This window comes from Falco rusticolus, chromosome 7, assembly GCF_015220075.1.
Source record: "Falco rusticolus isolate bFalRus1 chromosome 7, bFalRus1.pri, whole genome shotgun sequence".
NCBI classification, from domain to species: Eukaryota; Metazoa; Chordata; class Aves; order Falconiformes; family Falconidae; genus Falco; species Falco rusticolus.
The window spans coordinates 30,189,549-30,206,452 of NC_051193.1; the positions used below are offsets into that span (position 1 = coordinate 30,189,549).

Genomic DNA, 16,904 nt, shown 5'->3' on the forward strand with positions numbered 1-16,904 from the left:
TGTGCTTGCTTAATGGCTTTCAGAAGGCACCTACTGTCGAGCTGCTTAGTTTAAATCCCAGTACAGCACTTGAAGACAACACTGTAGAACTTACCCAAGGTTTTTGTTTCTTAAAAGAAATGCAATCGTAAATATGAATTACGTTAAACTACAAGGCAGCAGAATAAATCTCTGAATGCCACCTTCCCCCATTTAGTTCAACTGCAACCAACAGAATACCTCATACCTTTTATACCAAAGGTTGGCCCCTGAGAAGGCTGCCGAACACAGGCAAAGACATTCTGATGAAGGTGTGCTCCTAAGGCTTGAACAAGACCGACAGTGGTGGTGCTTTTCCCCTCTCCTAGGGGAGTAGGAGTTATCCTGCAGTGAAAAAGCAGAACAGACACAATTGAACACTTGTAGTGGGTGAGACTCAACAGGGATAAAGCAGTCACCCAGCGATTGCAGTTAATGGCAATTCAAATTCTGGATTGGCTCAGACTTCAGCTAATCTTCATCAGTTTGAAACTGGAATGAGATTGGCAAATTATCCTATTATCTGCTGAAGACTTCCCCCTGAAACAACTTGCTAGTTACTCTTGAAGGCAGGCTACTAGACTAGAACTTTGACTATGATCCAGTCTTTCCTCCATAACCCTGACCTGCAGACCAAAACAATTCATTTCCCAGAGAGAAATGTTGAACTACATTCCACAATTTGCCACAAGAGATAAATCTATTTGCCAAACCACTAGATTTTCACAGTGTGATGTACCGAAAGCCAGAGCACCCCATACAGTCACCTTAACAAAAGACAATACAACAAGAAGCCATGCTAATAAAATTTCTTTCAGCTTGACATCATGTAAGTGATGCCTCTGTTAAGGCAATACCTACCCAGTTACAACAATGTATTTGCCATCTGGCTGGCTCTTCAGCCGTTCCAGAGCTGACAGATGCACCTTGGCTTTAGTTTGGCCATAGAGCTCCACCTCATCAGGGAACAGGCCAACTTCTCTTGCAACTTGATCAATGGGCTTGGGTATGCAAGACTGTGATATTTCAATATCACTTAAAGAAAGAGAGCAAGGTCAATTCATAAGTCAAAGACTTCTCACAAATTCCCCACTTCTGGATGGCACAAACTACACTTAATATATATTTTAAAAGGGAAGCTTTAACCCTTCCTAGTTAATCAATCCCACCCATACTGGCTACAGTAGAATAGACACATCCTCAGGAGTTCCTTTTATTTTTTTTTTTTAAAAAAAGCCAAAAACCCACCACAAACCAAACAACACCCCCCTGCCCAATCCTTTCACTTCAAGAATGCCTTTTTGTAGGCAATGTGTTATGCTCCTTTATGATATTTTCAACTGCTCCTTGGGGACTTGACACCAACTTCTATTTCAAGCTGCTAGGCTTCTGCCATGTCAGCCTGAAAATTTTCCAAAATACAAGTGTCTCGCTATTTGCTCAATCAGCAACTACCTAGCTGGCCTAAGAAGTCTGTGGAAGTCCATGTTCAGGCCTTAATATTATCAGGATGACCCAAGCCTACCCTTCAACATGTCACGGCACCATTGCAGGTTAGCTCTGCACTCTTAGGAAGACCTCACGGAACCTTCTCTCTACTTCTCTCCAAACTTCAATGCCAGCTACAATCTACATACCTGTATGCCCTGTATTACACAAAGCTTGGGAACAGAAGCAAGTATTATGCTGCATGAATACTGCCAGTGGCTTTATTTGAAAGCATTACCTTGGAACAGGCACCTTTAGGGTAAGCTGGTTATATTGGATGTTCCATTTTCCAGGCTGGAACTTCTCCAGAAAACGCTGTGCACTTTCCACTGTGCTCTAAAATGAGCATGAAAATGCGTTATAGCAACCACCACCATACGAACCATGCCGGTTCACAAAGACTCAGAAAGGGTTTCCTGTCCCATTTGTCTCAGTTTGAGATTAACACAAAGTGCTTTGATTAAAGCACATGCTGAAGTCCAAAATGAGATTCTGCTCGTAGTTTTCTTAAGAAGAAAAAAAACCCCACCGTGTCTATCTATCCATCTACCTATTTATCTGCCAGCATGCTGGATTTTTTGGGGTGTTCTGTGCCAGCAGGGTTTCTTAAGCAAAGCAGGAACAGAAGGAGCTGACTTATACTTCTACTCTCCTCCTTTTTATCCAGTCACCCTGTGGACAGTTCTAGAATTACAGCCAGAACACTGTAAGACAAGCCTACTCTTGTAAGATAAGCCTCACTGTTTCATGATACCACACTCAACATCACCCACCCCCCCAGAAAAACCCCAACAAAACCCTAACCAGAAAAATGCTGTCCTAACATTTCCTTAAGCTCCATCTTTTTCCTCAGTTAACTGAATCCAAATTGTTTGGACTAGAAGTTGGAAATCCTAACCAGACCTCTGTAAGAGCAAGAAGGAAGCACCAGTTGCTTTGCTACTATGCTGAAGGACAGCAGCAACATACCCCAATTGTAAAGGCAGAGGAGATGACCAGCAGTCTCAGTCTGCCCACATACCTGCATTAACATGGCCACAGTCATAGGCCCAACACCACCAGGAACTGGGGTGATGTAGGAAGCTCTTTCCTTTGCTGTACTATACGCCACATCTCCTACAACTCTTTTTCCACTGGCCTTTGTGCTGTCTGGGGATATAAGGAAAAAGTAAGTTACACATCACTGTAGGAGGCAGCACTGGCTGAAACTGAAGACTTTTCCTCTGTTGGAGTAAACAAAACAGAAGCTGAGTATCCAGGAAGCTGTAAAAAAAGATAAAAAGTTAGAACAACATCACAAAATGAAGCTGTTATCATCATACTTCACTCAGAGTGTCAACATCTCATGCAACGTGTCTTTCCATTAAGCACCATTTATCCTCAGCCAGACAGATCTCCCTTGCCTTGAGACCAAGTGTTTTCTCAGTGGCACATGGCCCATAGGGCAGTCTTAAGATTACTTCAAAACAAATGCAAAGGGACCAAAGCACAGACCAAGCCTTACATCTCTGCACTAATAAACCACAAATGGGACACACAATAGAGATGTCACCTGAATGATTCTCTTACAGCTCCTGCTGCATTGCGCTGAAGGATTAGTACGGCTTCCAGTTTGAAGGAGATATAAGCTAATGGTCTAAAAGAAGTGTGAGAGAAGAAACATGGCTGACTTGTTCCAAAACTCTAGGTTTACATTTGCTCTGTTCCATCTGGGAGGACATCTTGGCCTTACTATTGAACAAAATCACCTGCCTTTACAGAAACTGAATGCAGAAAGTGCTGAACTTTTCAATTACTCCTTGCCGTTCTAATGATGGACTGGTAAATACTGCAGTTCACAGATCAGAGCTGTGTCAAAACAAACCTCACAGGTGGCTTGAGAGCTCCAGTAGAATAATCTCCTTTCTCTCTGACAAAAAAAAGTGAAAAACAAACAAACTATATCCTGGTGCACTACATGACCTGACAACGGAGAAGCAGATACAGCACTTCTTTCCAGTGGTGACCTTCAAGGTCTCCCATAAAGAGAGAAAAAGACAAAATGCATTAGTAAACTAGCACAGTCATCTAAGGAAGTTGCTGATTACGGACACAGCCTATCAAAAAAGGAAAATTTAAGTTCCTCCTGGAGTGGCAGATCCTAATTTCAGATCTGAGGACTCTAGGGAACTTAAGCAGTGTGAAAAACCTGAAGATAGATTTTAATGTTGTTACATTGCGGTATTATATTGCATACAATAAGTGTACATTTGCACAGAACACAATCAGTAAGTTTAACGTACATTTGGCGAGTGGGAGGAGTAGAAGAGAAACGAAACTCCTAAACAGCTGATTATATAAAACCAAAGAGGGAACAAAAGCTGTTCCTGCCAACACTAATTTTTAGCTGCACTGTTGCTGACAATTAACAGCTTGGATGTTTTGCTGTGTTTATGTTTTAATCAACGCTTCTCCCTAAAGTTCAAAGCCTGATCAACATCACAGCTGTTAAACACTGTTTTTACAGCAACTGTCAGCTTTGCTGCCTGAACTGCAAACCAGTCTGGCCTTCCAGCCTAGAGATCAGCTTAATCAAGATTGCAGAAGGCAAATAACATAATCATATTTTCTTCTAAGGTTACCAAGCAGGCTTACCAGCCACCCTGGCCAGGAAGTCTCCAGGCCCAAGAATGAAGAAAACAAGTAGGCACTCCAGACACAAACAGCCTGATCTGTTACACAGACACAGTGATGAGCACAAGCCAAACAAGCCCCCAGACCCTGCCCCTGCATCCTCACCTCACACCAAGCACTGCTGAGCACAACTTGGGAGCTATTCCATTACCTTTAAAATATTCTTTTGCAGGGAAGCTCACATACAACACTTTCTGCCTCTCCCCGTAATTTCACCTTCTCAGTACTCATTATCCCACTCTTAACAAAACAAACAAACCAAACTACAGAGTATCAGTGACACCATAACCATTCCCACCGCCTGTGTCTTCTCTGGTCCAGCAGGTTCTCCGGCCAGCTGGAACACACAAGAGTGCATATCCAAGGACTCTGAAACCAAAGAAGTGAAGGACATGCCTACATGTATGGAATAACAGGTATGATGATATCCATCTGTCTCCAGAGACAGCTGTATGACAGTATGTATGTTGACAGTAAGGTGCTGAGAGTTAGGTATGTTGAGTGCAGCTTCTGGACCACAGCTAATTCACAGTCTTGCTTTCACCAGGCACAGGCTGGGAATATCCACGTGACTTCCAAGCAAGCCTGTGCCAACGTACGTGCAACTAACACGTGCAACTACCATGTTTCTCATGGATATATGACTGCAAATATACAAGGCCATACATGACCCTCATCTATAAAACATGATACCACCTGCCTACAGTCCGCTTCTTTTTTTAGACACCATTCTGAAAGGTGTTTCATGAGGTACCCAACACAACCTGACCTTACAGGCCTGTGATGACAGCTTGATTCCTAGTACACAAAGATACAGAGTATCAAGTCAAGGCTTTCTATATCTTTCTAGCTCCTCTGGTATTTAAAGAGCGTGGCCACCACGATCCAGAGGCTGATCCTCCTTTCCTGCTCTCATATCCTACCATTCAAGGTTCCCTCTTGGCTAGGGCTGCAAAATCCCATAGCAGAGAAGAACGTTGAATGAAGTTGCTTCCTCCATCAGGACACAGAGAAAGACACCTCAGGGACTCTGCCATCTCTAGGAATATCCTCTGCCTGCACTGTTCTCTCCTGTAGCAGAGCAATTTCTACAGGCCTGGATTAAGGCATTCAGAACATTTGGAAAGGGAGAAAGACACACTTGTCTGCTCTAATAGAGGTTTCAGGAGATCCTCTCTTGTCTGTCTCTACCTGGAAGAGATTCTGTTCAGCTGTAGAACACATGAACATAAAGCCAGATGTGCTTAAACTGCCTACTCTACCCTCCAAACTGGCAGCCTTGGGGGTATACAGGCCACCCTCCAATTAAACATGTAACAGCTGCATTTGCACAGAGCTACATGGCTGTAACATTTTTTTAACTCTGCCTCAGCAAGTCTGCAAGAGGTTGATGTCCCGATATGTCAAATCATATTGGGATTTAACTGTACAGGGCACCCCGACTTGCAAAGTATAAGCATATCCAGAGATTGCCATGTCCTCCACACAACTCACACCTACACCTAGGAGACACTAGCTGGGTGCACTTACAGCTATGGTAAGATGTATGGCAACTGTGCTATTTTTCCACCCCTGCCATGGTCAAAGCACCACCACAGCTAGCAGCAATATTCTATCTGTACACTGATGCAGCTGCAAAAGCTGGCAAACTAGCCGCTGTTCCTTCTGTAGCATTGCAATTCCCACAATTCTGGCACTGTTTTCCCAAAAGATTAATCTGAAAACTTTTTCACAACCTATTAGAAGAGAAGAAAGAGGCAGGAGAAAATTCAGCAGCTTCAGAAAACCACATGAAAAAAAGAAAGTCTGCAGCATCCATCAATTTGAAATCTGACAGTTTCCACCGTACTCTACCAAGCCCCGATTACCGAGTCTCACAATGCCATTAAGTGCATTGTCATGCAACGCTGACTAGGCTGGGTGTACAAAAAGCTCAGATCTCTGTGCACAGCCCAAGGCAGCCTAATTGCAAAGAGGCAGGGATGTGTCCTCAGAGATGCAGTTTACATCAAGCCTGAAAAAAGGTCATACCATCATATGTCAGAAACACAATGGTCGTTTTATTTGCAGCATGTTAGTGGGGGAGGCTCCAAGCCATTCTGCTTCATGCAAATCAGCAGTGACCCTGTGGGTTTTGGCACACTGCCTAAGTTTGCGTAGCTTAGCACAAATACATCAAGCAACAAACAGCAACAGCAGATGACTTTTTAACTTTAATTAAGACAGAAGAATAATGTTTTAAAATGCAACTCAATGTCATCTGTGAGGAACAAGACCGCCGAACAGAAATTTCTTTACATTCCATTAAATAATGGCAACAAAATGTCTGATTAATTATGAAAACTACCTTTTAAAAGCCTTGTGGGCGTAGCAGAGAGATAGTTGGATGGTGACAAATTTTCCATATCATTCAATATCTGCAATTTGGATTTAAAACAAGATGAAAACAAATTGCCAGATTGTGTGTTCCTCCTCTATAAGGAAGGAGTAGCTAAGTGAAACCCTATCCTAAAATCCAGTATGTTAAAGCACTTTATTCTAGGCCAGAGCCACTGTCACCAAAACTCTTGCAGAAGCTGCTTTGTTTCAAGACAACAGCTATTCAAGCCTAAGAAGTTAATGTTGTAATTCAACAAATCCACAGCTTCTTTAAGAGACCACTTGCCATTTATGTATTTTAAACATGACAGCTTAATCAGATCTAACTGCAAAGTAATGACAGCAAAGTTGTGCACTCACAAGTAACAACAGCCGCAAGACTTCACTATGTAGGTGGGGCGAATTACATTGATACTCTGTTGTAGTATTTCCTAGGCTTCCTCTTTCCTCTACTAATCATTAGCCTTATCAAAGGCAGAAACAAAACTACCCCTGATCTGCTTTAGAACAGTACTTTGGACCAAACTTTTTCTTTACTCTGGCATCTTCAGAGGTTGCCATCATTACCTAAGACAGATTTAAAAGAGAAAGAAGTCTGCATTGACTAGAAACACCAAGGAAACAGTATCCATGTACTTACTTAGCAACTGCATTTATATACAAATAAACACATCCCCACGCTTTATACATTACCCACGCACCTGGCACATGGTTAATTCCACAGTCTATTACGATTGCACCAGGTTTGATCCATTCACCTTTTACCATTTCAGCTTTACCAGCTGCAACCACCAGGATATCAGCTTTACCAACCTATTAAAAAAAAAAAAAGTCAAATAAACAACTCCGTATCACACCAGTAGTAGAAAAACACAGAGCTGCTTCAGCAACAACTGAGGTCAACTCCAGTTGCAATGAAACTGTGTGCTCACCCATCACCACTGGAGGAATGAAAGGGCATCATCAGCAATTAAAGGTAGCTAGCAGTTCCTTGGCAAGGACAAATTCTTGCAGGCAGAAATTATGGCCTATTTTCACACTCTGTATACCCTGAACTACTGATAGTCAACACTTCCCAACCTCCTTTGAACTCCTCCATGATTTCAAAGTAGATCACACAGACTACTTTTAGACAAAATTAAAGCCTTCTGCATATTCTTATCTTCCTCCCTTCAAATATCCCTGCATATTCAGCTGCTCTTTTCAATGCTAGAAATAACCCAGCCACTCATCAGACAGCAGCCAAGAACAACCCCTGCACAGGATGTGAAGCGGCACTTCACTTGTGGCAGCACTGCCTTGTGGTTTTTATGTCCAGCACTGTGTAACATGCAACTCCAGGGCAAGCTGATTCTAATTCAGCATTAATATTCATTCAGACAGTAATCAGTAAATTTGACAGATCTGGTCCAAAGCTGGCTGATTAAAGCTCGTTGACAGTTCTTGCACTGCTTCATTCATGTTTGCTTAAGAAGCTGCTATCCCTTGGAATTTTTTGTTTAATCTTCAAGGGAGATAAACTATTTTTAAGATTTCATTAAGAATTAGCACTTCAACTGTTAATCAACCTAATGACAGTCTTATTGAACAGCAACTTAACGGCATGAGGCATTGCAGTGTTTCTGATCATCTTTGTGAGTTATATTCAAATACACCTACCCCCTTTTCAGCTGTAATACTTGCCTACAGAGCCTGGCAATGTTGATTGCTCTACAAAATCCAAGTAGGTGGCAGCACAGCAACACACTATTTCTGTCACTCTCACTGCTAAAGAGGAAAATGGTACCAACTCCCAATCACAGAAAACAGACTGAAGAAAAACCCTGGAGAAAACATTTGGTCTAGCATTTCCCAGCCATTAGAGCAAAAGACCACCTGGCCTTTTCAGAAAAAACCCAAAACATATGCTACCTTGTGGGCCACTACATGGAGATTAGGAAAGGATGATTAAATTCTCAGCTTTTGCCCAAAGAAAACAAAACCAGTAATTTTATCGTTATACTTAAAACACTCTAAAGGGCCAAAAATAATCCAGATCCTATTCCACCAGAAGCACTTACACAACCATGCAATGAACAGGACTAGGAAATTCTTTCAGATGAAAGACAACCCCAACCCAATGAATTAAGAGTATCAACACACCACGTAGCAACACGCAGCTGGCAGCATTGGCTTGCAGCAGGTAACTACAGCCTCGTGCATCCAGCCTGTCCTTACCTCCTCAGCCAGCGTTGTGGTCTTTGAATGGCAAGTGGTTACTGTTGCATGATTCCAGAGCAGCAGGTCATGCATGGGAGCACCAACAATCTTACTGCGACCAACAACTACAGCTCTTTTCCCTGCAACCTGGACACCTGCACCACAGAAAGTAAAAATAAGTCATTGTGCATAACAGTACAAACTAATCCAAATGGCTCTGGAGTCTTTTGGTCAGTTTAAGTCTAGCTCTGGTACTTCAGGATACTCTTTTTCTTCTGGATTGTGTATGACAGGGAATTGGAGTCGGGAGGGAAGAGGGAAGGACCATTTTAAAACTAGTTCTTTTACTACCTGAAAATGCAGAGATGAAATGTGGGATCTTAACAAAAGTTTGCATGTGCAGTCTTGTAATGTGCATAATTTCTCCCCTTACTAGAGATTATTGCACTCAGGAATAATGGATGGAAACCTCCTTACCTGTCTGCCTGATCAGTTCCATGCATCCTTTTGGTGTACAAGGAATAAAGCAGTCTCCAAGGTCCCCTCTAGAGAGTTTCCCGGCATTGATGCTACTTAAGCTGTATTTTGAAAGAATAAAGGCCAAGTAAGATTCCCAGCCTCATGATCACCATTCAAAGGAAAGAAAAGGAAAAGAAGAAAAAAAAAAAGTTTTCTTTCTGGAGTAGCTGTCATGCTCTCCAGGGGTAAAGTCAGTTTACCCATCTACATCCTTCTCGGGTGCAACAGCATTGGTTATTTTTTCTGTATTGATGGGTTTATCAGAGTCAAGTGGTAGCTGCACTATAAAGCCATGAACAGCCGGGTCTCCATTCAAAGAAGCAATGCACTTGAGGACCTACAACAAGTAAAAGCCAAAAATCTAATTGCTGATAAACTGAAATATGACTGATGTAAAGGAAAAAGCATAATACTATCTGGATTAAAAGATACACACAATACGTTTAGGTTTTCCACCCAAGAGTACAATTGACTCACTTTTTTTTATTTTTAGAAAAATACCTGTTAAAGTCTTTAAATTTTACATTGTAGTGCTTTAGTTTTCTTTTAAAAACAAACAAAAAAACCTCAGCAGGTTCCAGTTCTTTTTTTCATGAGTTAATATCCATAGGCAAGTATTTTTTTATAAAATGAGAGTACAAATGTAAGTTAATTTCCTGAACCCAACAAAGTTATGTATGTTTTCATTACTGGCTGTATTACTTACGTCAGCTTCTGTTGCTGTGTTTGGCAGTTTTATGTGATTGGCACTGATCCCAATCTGAAAATTAGAACACCAACAAATTATCCGATTTGTGAACTGAAAACAGAGACTGATGTGGCTCTTCTCTCAGTCCAGCCGCGTCACAGCTACATTCTGTCACATTTCCCAGGTCTACCTCCTGTTCCTGTGGCTACAGTCCTATTATTTGGAAATACCATCAATGAAAGGTAAGAGAAAAGATTAGTGCTTTGCCTACTTAGATTGGTCCATACTTCAACTGTCCTATTTGCCTTTTGACATGAGTAACACCATCTTGGCTTGACAGCATACCGTACAGAAATGCCAGCAAAGATGCCAGATGTCACCTAAGGAAACAGGGACTCATCTATGTCCCGTGCCCTGCTGTAGCATGCAATATACCACTCAGTGACAGATGCAAGGTAACTGCAGGTACCAGACATTCAGGGAAGGTAAGCACATGGCCACAGGTCAGGAAAGACAGAGCACCAGCACTTGAGACACACACGATCTAGGAGATGATCACACAAAAAGCGGCACCAAGCCACGCTGTTGTTACTGGAGCACCCCACTTGGCTAACTGTCAGGCTGCACACCTATACTACTTCTTTAAAACGAAGATACCAGGCTAACGGTGGTTTCTCCGATATGGGCAAAGCTGAGACAAACCTATTGGATTTGCATCTGCTTTTTCATATTCAGATTTGACCTACTGTAGGAGTGTAAAAAGAAATATTTTTGGCAACAAGTTTGGGCATTACCTCAGCAGCAGCCTTCAGCTTCATATTAATGTAGAGGTTCGAATCATCCCGATTTCCAACCTAAGGATTAAAAGAGTTGAGTCACATTGCAGAAGTGAGACCTAGTCACAGGCTGAGATGGGCTTAACCCTTAGCTTCCTTGGAGCTACACCAAGGAGACAGAGGTATCCTTGAATAACTGTAAAACACACTGACAGAGGCTATAAGTAGCTGGAGCTTACAGGAAAATGTTCTTTCAAGTAACAGGCAGCTACAGACAAGTTGTCTGATCTCCTGCATAAACACATTTACACCTGTTGAAAAACCTTAGAAGTTCTCCAAAGGAGAATATACTGCCTGCCATCTCATCTAAGAAAGTTAATTCTCCAGCTAATTAACATGATCAGCAGGTGTTGATAACAGTCAATTATCCGATTAAGGCTTTCAGAAGAGTTGGGCCTCTTTGATACCCAGGAATCTTCATTTCATGCACATGTGTGCGCCTTGATGGACAGATTTCTTCCAATGCTGTTTCGAACCTTGAGAATTTTCTTGCCAAATGAAAAAGCAACAAAACAGGAACAAAGTGATGGGCAAAGAAAAAGCAGTAAGTGGAACAAATGCCTGTAGTTTTTGGCAGTATGGGGATGCTTACAGTACAACTGCATTTCAGAAGACCGTCTGCATCATCCTGTATGTTTTGTTAAAGGTAATACTCCCCATAACCCTAAGAAAAAGAGGGGCAAATAAGGAAAAGCTGACAAGTATATTCTTGAAACCCCATTCCCCGGTACTTGGGAGCTATCCCCAGTTCTCACACAGATTACAAGCTGCAGGGGTGACTGCATTACCTTATCACCCAGCACACACTGCTGCTTCTTCCCTGGGGTTAGACAAAGGGGCTGTCTCCCCTTCAAAGTCTGCTGGGTTTAGGAAAAGGTATGCCTCATACAGGGCAGAAAAGTGCAGACATCAGGAGATGTCAGCAAATAGACCATACATATATTGTGCAAAAGAGGACCTTCTGGACTACAGCACAAAAAATAAAGATGCACTGACTTATTCTTTGAGGTCAGAGAACACCAGATACCTCCCCAAGACAAGAGCACATATTGTGCAGGGTGCTATATTAACAGAAACAGCTAGCTGCCCTGACTTAACTGAAAAATAGACAGCTGAGAATATCAGTATTAGGAGATGACTCCAAGCCCAGACCATCTGGTAGCTTACAAAAACATCAGAGAGCCAAAAAGCAAACAGGTTGTAAAGGACTCTGAGACAACTCAGGATTGATGAGAACATAGGCCAACCAAGAAAAAAAATCCAGTAACACTACAAGAAAGCCATTTTTGAAGACAGTTTACAAGGTCAGCAATTCAGCAACTTCCATCAAGGCATTCCTTACTAAATTTTAAATAAAAGACTTTCTTCCTTCCTTTCTAAGCACCTGAGGACAAGTCTTCTCTAGATACGATCTTCTTAAAACTAATGGAAAAAGAAAAACAGAAAAAAACCAAACCACAAACAAAATCATCCCTGGCATTGAAGAGAAGCACGGTCTTTCGTATTGTAGTAGTCTTTAGCACTCTATTCCAGGGACAGGCAATTCAGGAGCCCAAAATACTGAATAAGGACAGAAGCTACTTCTGTAAGCAGCCACTTACTACAGTCCATCAATCCTTTGTGGCTACACAGTTCCTTCCTGTTACATGACACTTGCTACTGCTAGCCACCTTCTGATCTAATAAGCACAAAGAGTTTCCATTTCTTACAGCTGCAAGGAAAAACAAAAATCACCGTAATTCTGCCAAACACAGGCCACATCCCTGTGCCGAAGAGTGCATTTTTCCTCCCGAAGTGTTTCTGTGTAGACTTGAGCCCTTACTCACACTTCTGACAGGCCTCAAGTTCACCAGTGGGATTTTGTTCCACCCTGTGCACTCCAAGTCTTCTTGGCCAAAGGTGGTTTTGGTTGGGGTCTGCCCCTCACCCTCTCTCTCCGTGTTCTGATGTAACAGCAGGCCAAATCCCTTAATAAACACCTATTTCAAAGATTTCTGGTACAAACATCTCTGAAAGCTGACATGCTTGGGGGCTCACACAAACGCAGAGACTTAGAATAGAGGCTACAAGCACTGCTTCCTCTTAATGGGTAAGAAGCCTACTTTCACCATTTCACAAACACAACACTCAGAGAACTGCAAGAGTCTGATGAAAGAAAATAACCCACTCAAAACCCCCAAACTGTTTCTGGGCCTCAATGCTTGGAGAAAAGGCATCACAGAACTGTGTCACCATCCCACAGGGAACTCTGCCCTTCTGTTCCTTACAAAGCGTTATTGTTGCAAGGCAGCTTCAATGGAGCTCGTCAGCTGTACACTTACCATTGCAAAGCAACACAGTTTTTCTGTAGTTGTCATTAAAGAAAACAATACCTGCAAAATTGCAAGTCCTGGTCTGAAGCCTGGAAATTTCTCTTTCATCTCAGCAACTTGCTGCTTTAGTCTCTCTCTCACTTGTCTGAAGAGGAGGGAAAAAAAGAAAAAAGGTAGGAGTTAATCAAGGGGTTGAATTCTCATACAGTGTAAGTCAGGAGTTGAAAAGATGACAGATGGGCAGACAGGCAAACATGTAGTTATGCTTTGAGTACACAAGCCCCAGCCATCTCAAAATAATATTAATGTCCATAAACGATTATGATGCTTTGGAAGTTTCATTTAAACTGATTTTTTTTTTTTTAAACTTCACACAGTGTTTCTCCACCCTCCTCTTCATCACCTCATAGGATAAAAGGGTAAAAAAAAAAAAAAAGTACAAGATCTGGCATGGCAATTCCTGGGATTTCAAACTCCCTACTCAAAAGTAGATAATCTTTCCACATATGCTGTACCAGATCTAACAGTCTTCCACAGACACCAGTCAACACTGTCACACGTGCTGTCCTGGTAAAGGATGACCAATCTACAATGGTAAAACTCTGGAAAAAAGCTAAGCAAACAGGGGGTACCCAAAGATACACCTCTTCTGCAGCTGGGCAGTACTATGTGTTTCTATTCCCTGCCTGCTTGGCCTAACCCAGGCTGGACAGGCTGCAGTCCTACACCCACCTTCCTGCCACCAGTCTGCTGCTGGGCTTGTCAACACACAAGCAAGAAAATGCCCCCAGCCTAAGGGCTTCCAAACAAGAGGAAGACTTTTCCATGGGAGCAGGAAGAAAAATGGGAGGTGGAGAGAGGTGAAGTAGTCAGGGAAATTAGCTAAACCCTGGGATGCAGTGTGTGGGTCAACTCATCAGTGAAGAATAGTTTAAGGATACAATTACTAAAATACAACTCTGAAATGGAAAGCATGAGAGGATTCCCTGCCTAGTTAATCTAGCTCAGATGTCAGCTCATACCCAGTTTACTATGCAACGTTTTAGAGAGAATAAGCACCCACCACTGATAAGTTAGTCACAGACAGCTCAAAAGCCACTGTCACCACCCTCCCCCGCCTTGTACTGCTCTCTAATTTCTCAACCACTGTGTGCCCCCACATGCATGAACCTTCACTGGGGAAGATGGTGGCGAAGAGGTGCTGGTACAAGGTTCAATGTGCTCATTCCAATTTGAAATTCTGCCTAGATGCAGACCCAGCATCACTGCTCTATCTCCCCACCAGAGGCACTGAGGATTCAGAGAGAACTGACCAGTCATGCCCACCTCAGGCTCACGGTGCTGGAAGGGGCTGCGGCACTTCACTGCAAATGCAGGAGATACTCACTCAGAAGCAAAACCCAGGCAAGCAAACCACACAGAGGCTTGACAGGTCTGTGCTCCACCACATGATCTCCAGCCCATGTCCCACCCACTGTTTATTAAAGAGATGAGAAGGTTCTACCACCACGCTTAGCAAATTTACCCTGCTCCAAACACCCTACCATTTAAAATACAGATGGTCTCCCTCCTTGGGCTCATCTACCCAGCAAACGAGTATCACAAGGTCTGCTACTTCCCAAGCAGAACCAGACTTCCCAGACTGGAGGAGGTGCTGTTGGTGCCAGTTCATTAAAAATGCACAAGTGTACAGGGACAGAGAAAGTAGCTGATGCCAACTGGGAGGCTGTGATTCCTGCTGCCATATAGGAATATTCCAGGATGACAGACAGCCAGTAAAACCAACTCTACCCAGTAAAGATGAGCTCCAAATCAGCAATGCCAGAGGCAAGAAGAAAGGGAAATGGGAGCACATGGCTCTGCTGCAACCCAGCGGCACTGATCCCAGGGGACCGTTGCAGCCAGCCCAGACAGAAGCAGCCCTGAGGGTGGTTAGGTCAGATCTTGGGGGAATCCTGTAATGTCCTAAATCACGCACCTCTTGGCCCGCATCCTGAATCATGCGGTCAGAGCTCTGCTGCACCTGAGGAGTGGGTTCAGAGTATTTATAGGTGTTTGCGTCTGGCCAAGCTGTTCAAAGTCTCTTAACATGCTTTGGTAAAAGAGGCTGTTTTCCACCTTACTTAAGAAACAGTAGTTCCTAGGCTTCCTTTAGATATCACCTCTGTAAAAGACCTGACACTAAGACTGGCTAGTAAGTTCAGAAAACAGTGTCATAACAAGCCTCGTCCTAGCAATTCTCCATGCTGAAGTGACAGAAGTTCATCTGCTGGGTAGCAAAATCACCAACTGCCTCTCCTTACACTCCAGACATAAGCTCCTAGGGAAGGCACCGAATCTACAACTGCAAACACAACAGGGGCTGAGCTCATGAGCAGTCTGTAACAACAATGCAATGATCCCAAGAAGCATCAGAAACCCACTGCACGTGGTCTGTGAGTGGGTACTGCGGGCCAGCTCTTTGATGGAGCTGTTTCTGAGAACTGCCTCCAGTGTTCCAGTAAGGAAAGCACAGCACTGGTTTGTAGTCTGCAAACAAACGTGAAATGTATCATAATTTATGACGCAGTAAAGCCCTCACACGGGACAGTCAACTGGAAAGGGTCTCAGATCTGGGTTTTACTTTTAATCCAGTCTTCTCAGTGCAGGAGAAAAGCCCTCCCAAGGGTCTAGTTTCCATCTGTCTCCTGTGAAGCAGGGCTGTGGCATGCTTTTACCCCCAGCAGCCATGACTATTCACACACTATATTGCTGTCATTTTCTTTAATTAGGCACTAGCGCACTTCCCCTTCAGCTACAGAAGAAAGGTAGCACACGCTTAAAGTGGTGCTGCCGGTGCCGATCTGCTTCAGAAGCCCTGAATCAAGAAATCACTTGTTAGACAGCCACCTAGTGTTAAGTTCCACTCTAGTTACCACAAAAGCCACAGGTGCAAAGGTTTGAGAGAAAATTAAGGACAAAACCCCCAAATCCTTAACTCTGAAGACTGGCAAATACATTACAAAATAATCTTTGTGAGCCAGCTGCTATTCAGTGATATAGTTTGTGAAGTTTTATTGTAGACTTCAGATCTTCACACAGATAAAAGTTCATGTTGGCAAAACATTTTTTTCCTAGCTGTAGGAAAACACTTTTAGCCTTCAAACATAAATTTGCAATTGTATGTGGCTGTTTTTCCAAAAGCCTTCCCTCTGACGCCAAGACCCCTCCTGTGCCCACATGTCCTTCCATAAACAAACTCACCCTGCAAACAAGGGTCCAGGGTCCACGCAGGTTAAGGACAGCACACAGCTCTAAGCATACAGTGCAAAAGCCAGCTCCAAAGATTAAAGAACTTGTTAGCCTTTCCTTCTCTAGACTGCCAGAGTGAGATGAATTTAAATTCATTAAGTGAATTTCCCAGATCAGCAAAGGACAAAGCACACTCCTCCAGCTCTGCTGTAAATGGAGAGAAGCACAGCTCCCACTCAGTGCCGCCTCAGGCAGACCCCACCACCACACCTATGGGATTATGCACACGCAATGGCCCGGGTGGCAAACATACATATCACCATACTGAAGATGACATCAGGCCGCTTCTGTCCCTCCTGTGAGTAACAGTGTCCAGGGTCTATCTGAATATTGTCGAACATATGACCTGGCAAGTACCTCCTCAGAGACAATGATGCTCTAGAAGAGGTCTGCCCCCAGGAGGGTTTGGCCTTACTGCCTGGATCACAGATTCTCCAAAGGTTTCAGAAACACGCATCAGAAATGCTCTTGCTGCAGCCCTCCAAAAACATCCGTATGAGG

General features: G+C 43.1%; 1 protein-coding gene across 1 annotated transcript in view; it reads right to left on the reverse strand.

Moving 5' to 3' along the window:
* The window catches only part of MTHFD1 (methylenetetrahydrofolate dehydrogenase, cyclohydrolase and formyltetrahydrofolate synthetase 1), a 42,727-nt gene that overhangs the window by 21,009 nt on the left and 4,814 nt on the right, over positions 1 to 16,904 (reverse strand). The window contains exons 2-12 of the mRNA XM_037393631.1: positions 13,173 to 13,257; positions 10,759 to 10,818; positions 9,983 to 10,036; positions 9,477 to 9,613; positions 9,235 to 9,335; positions 8,776 to 8,912; positions 7,260 to 7,371; positions 2,528 to 2,655; positions 1,745 to 1,842; positions 880 to 1,053; positions 227 to 363 (exon numbers count right to left, since the gene is read on the reverse strand). Of these exons, the coding sequence (XP_037249528.1) occupies positions 227 to 363; positions 880 to 1,053; positions 1,745 to 1,842; positions 2,528 to 2,655; positions 7,260 to 7,371; positions 8,776 to 8,912; positions 9,235 to 9,335; positions 9,477 to 9,613; positions 9,983 to 10,036; positions 10,759 to 10,818; positions 13,173 to 13,257 (1,223 nt within the window). The remainder of the gene's footprint in view (positions 1 to 226; positions 364 to 879; positions 1,054 to 1,744; positions 1,843 to 2,527; positions 2,656 to 7,259; positions 7,372 to 8,775; positions 8,913 to 9,234; positions 9,336 to 9,476; positions 9,614 to 9,982; positions 10,037 to 10,758; positions 10,819 to 13,172; positions 13,258 to 16,904) is intronic.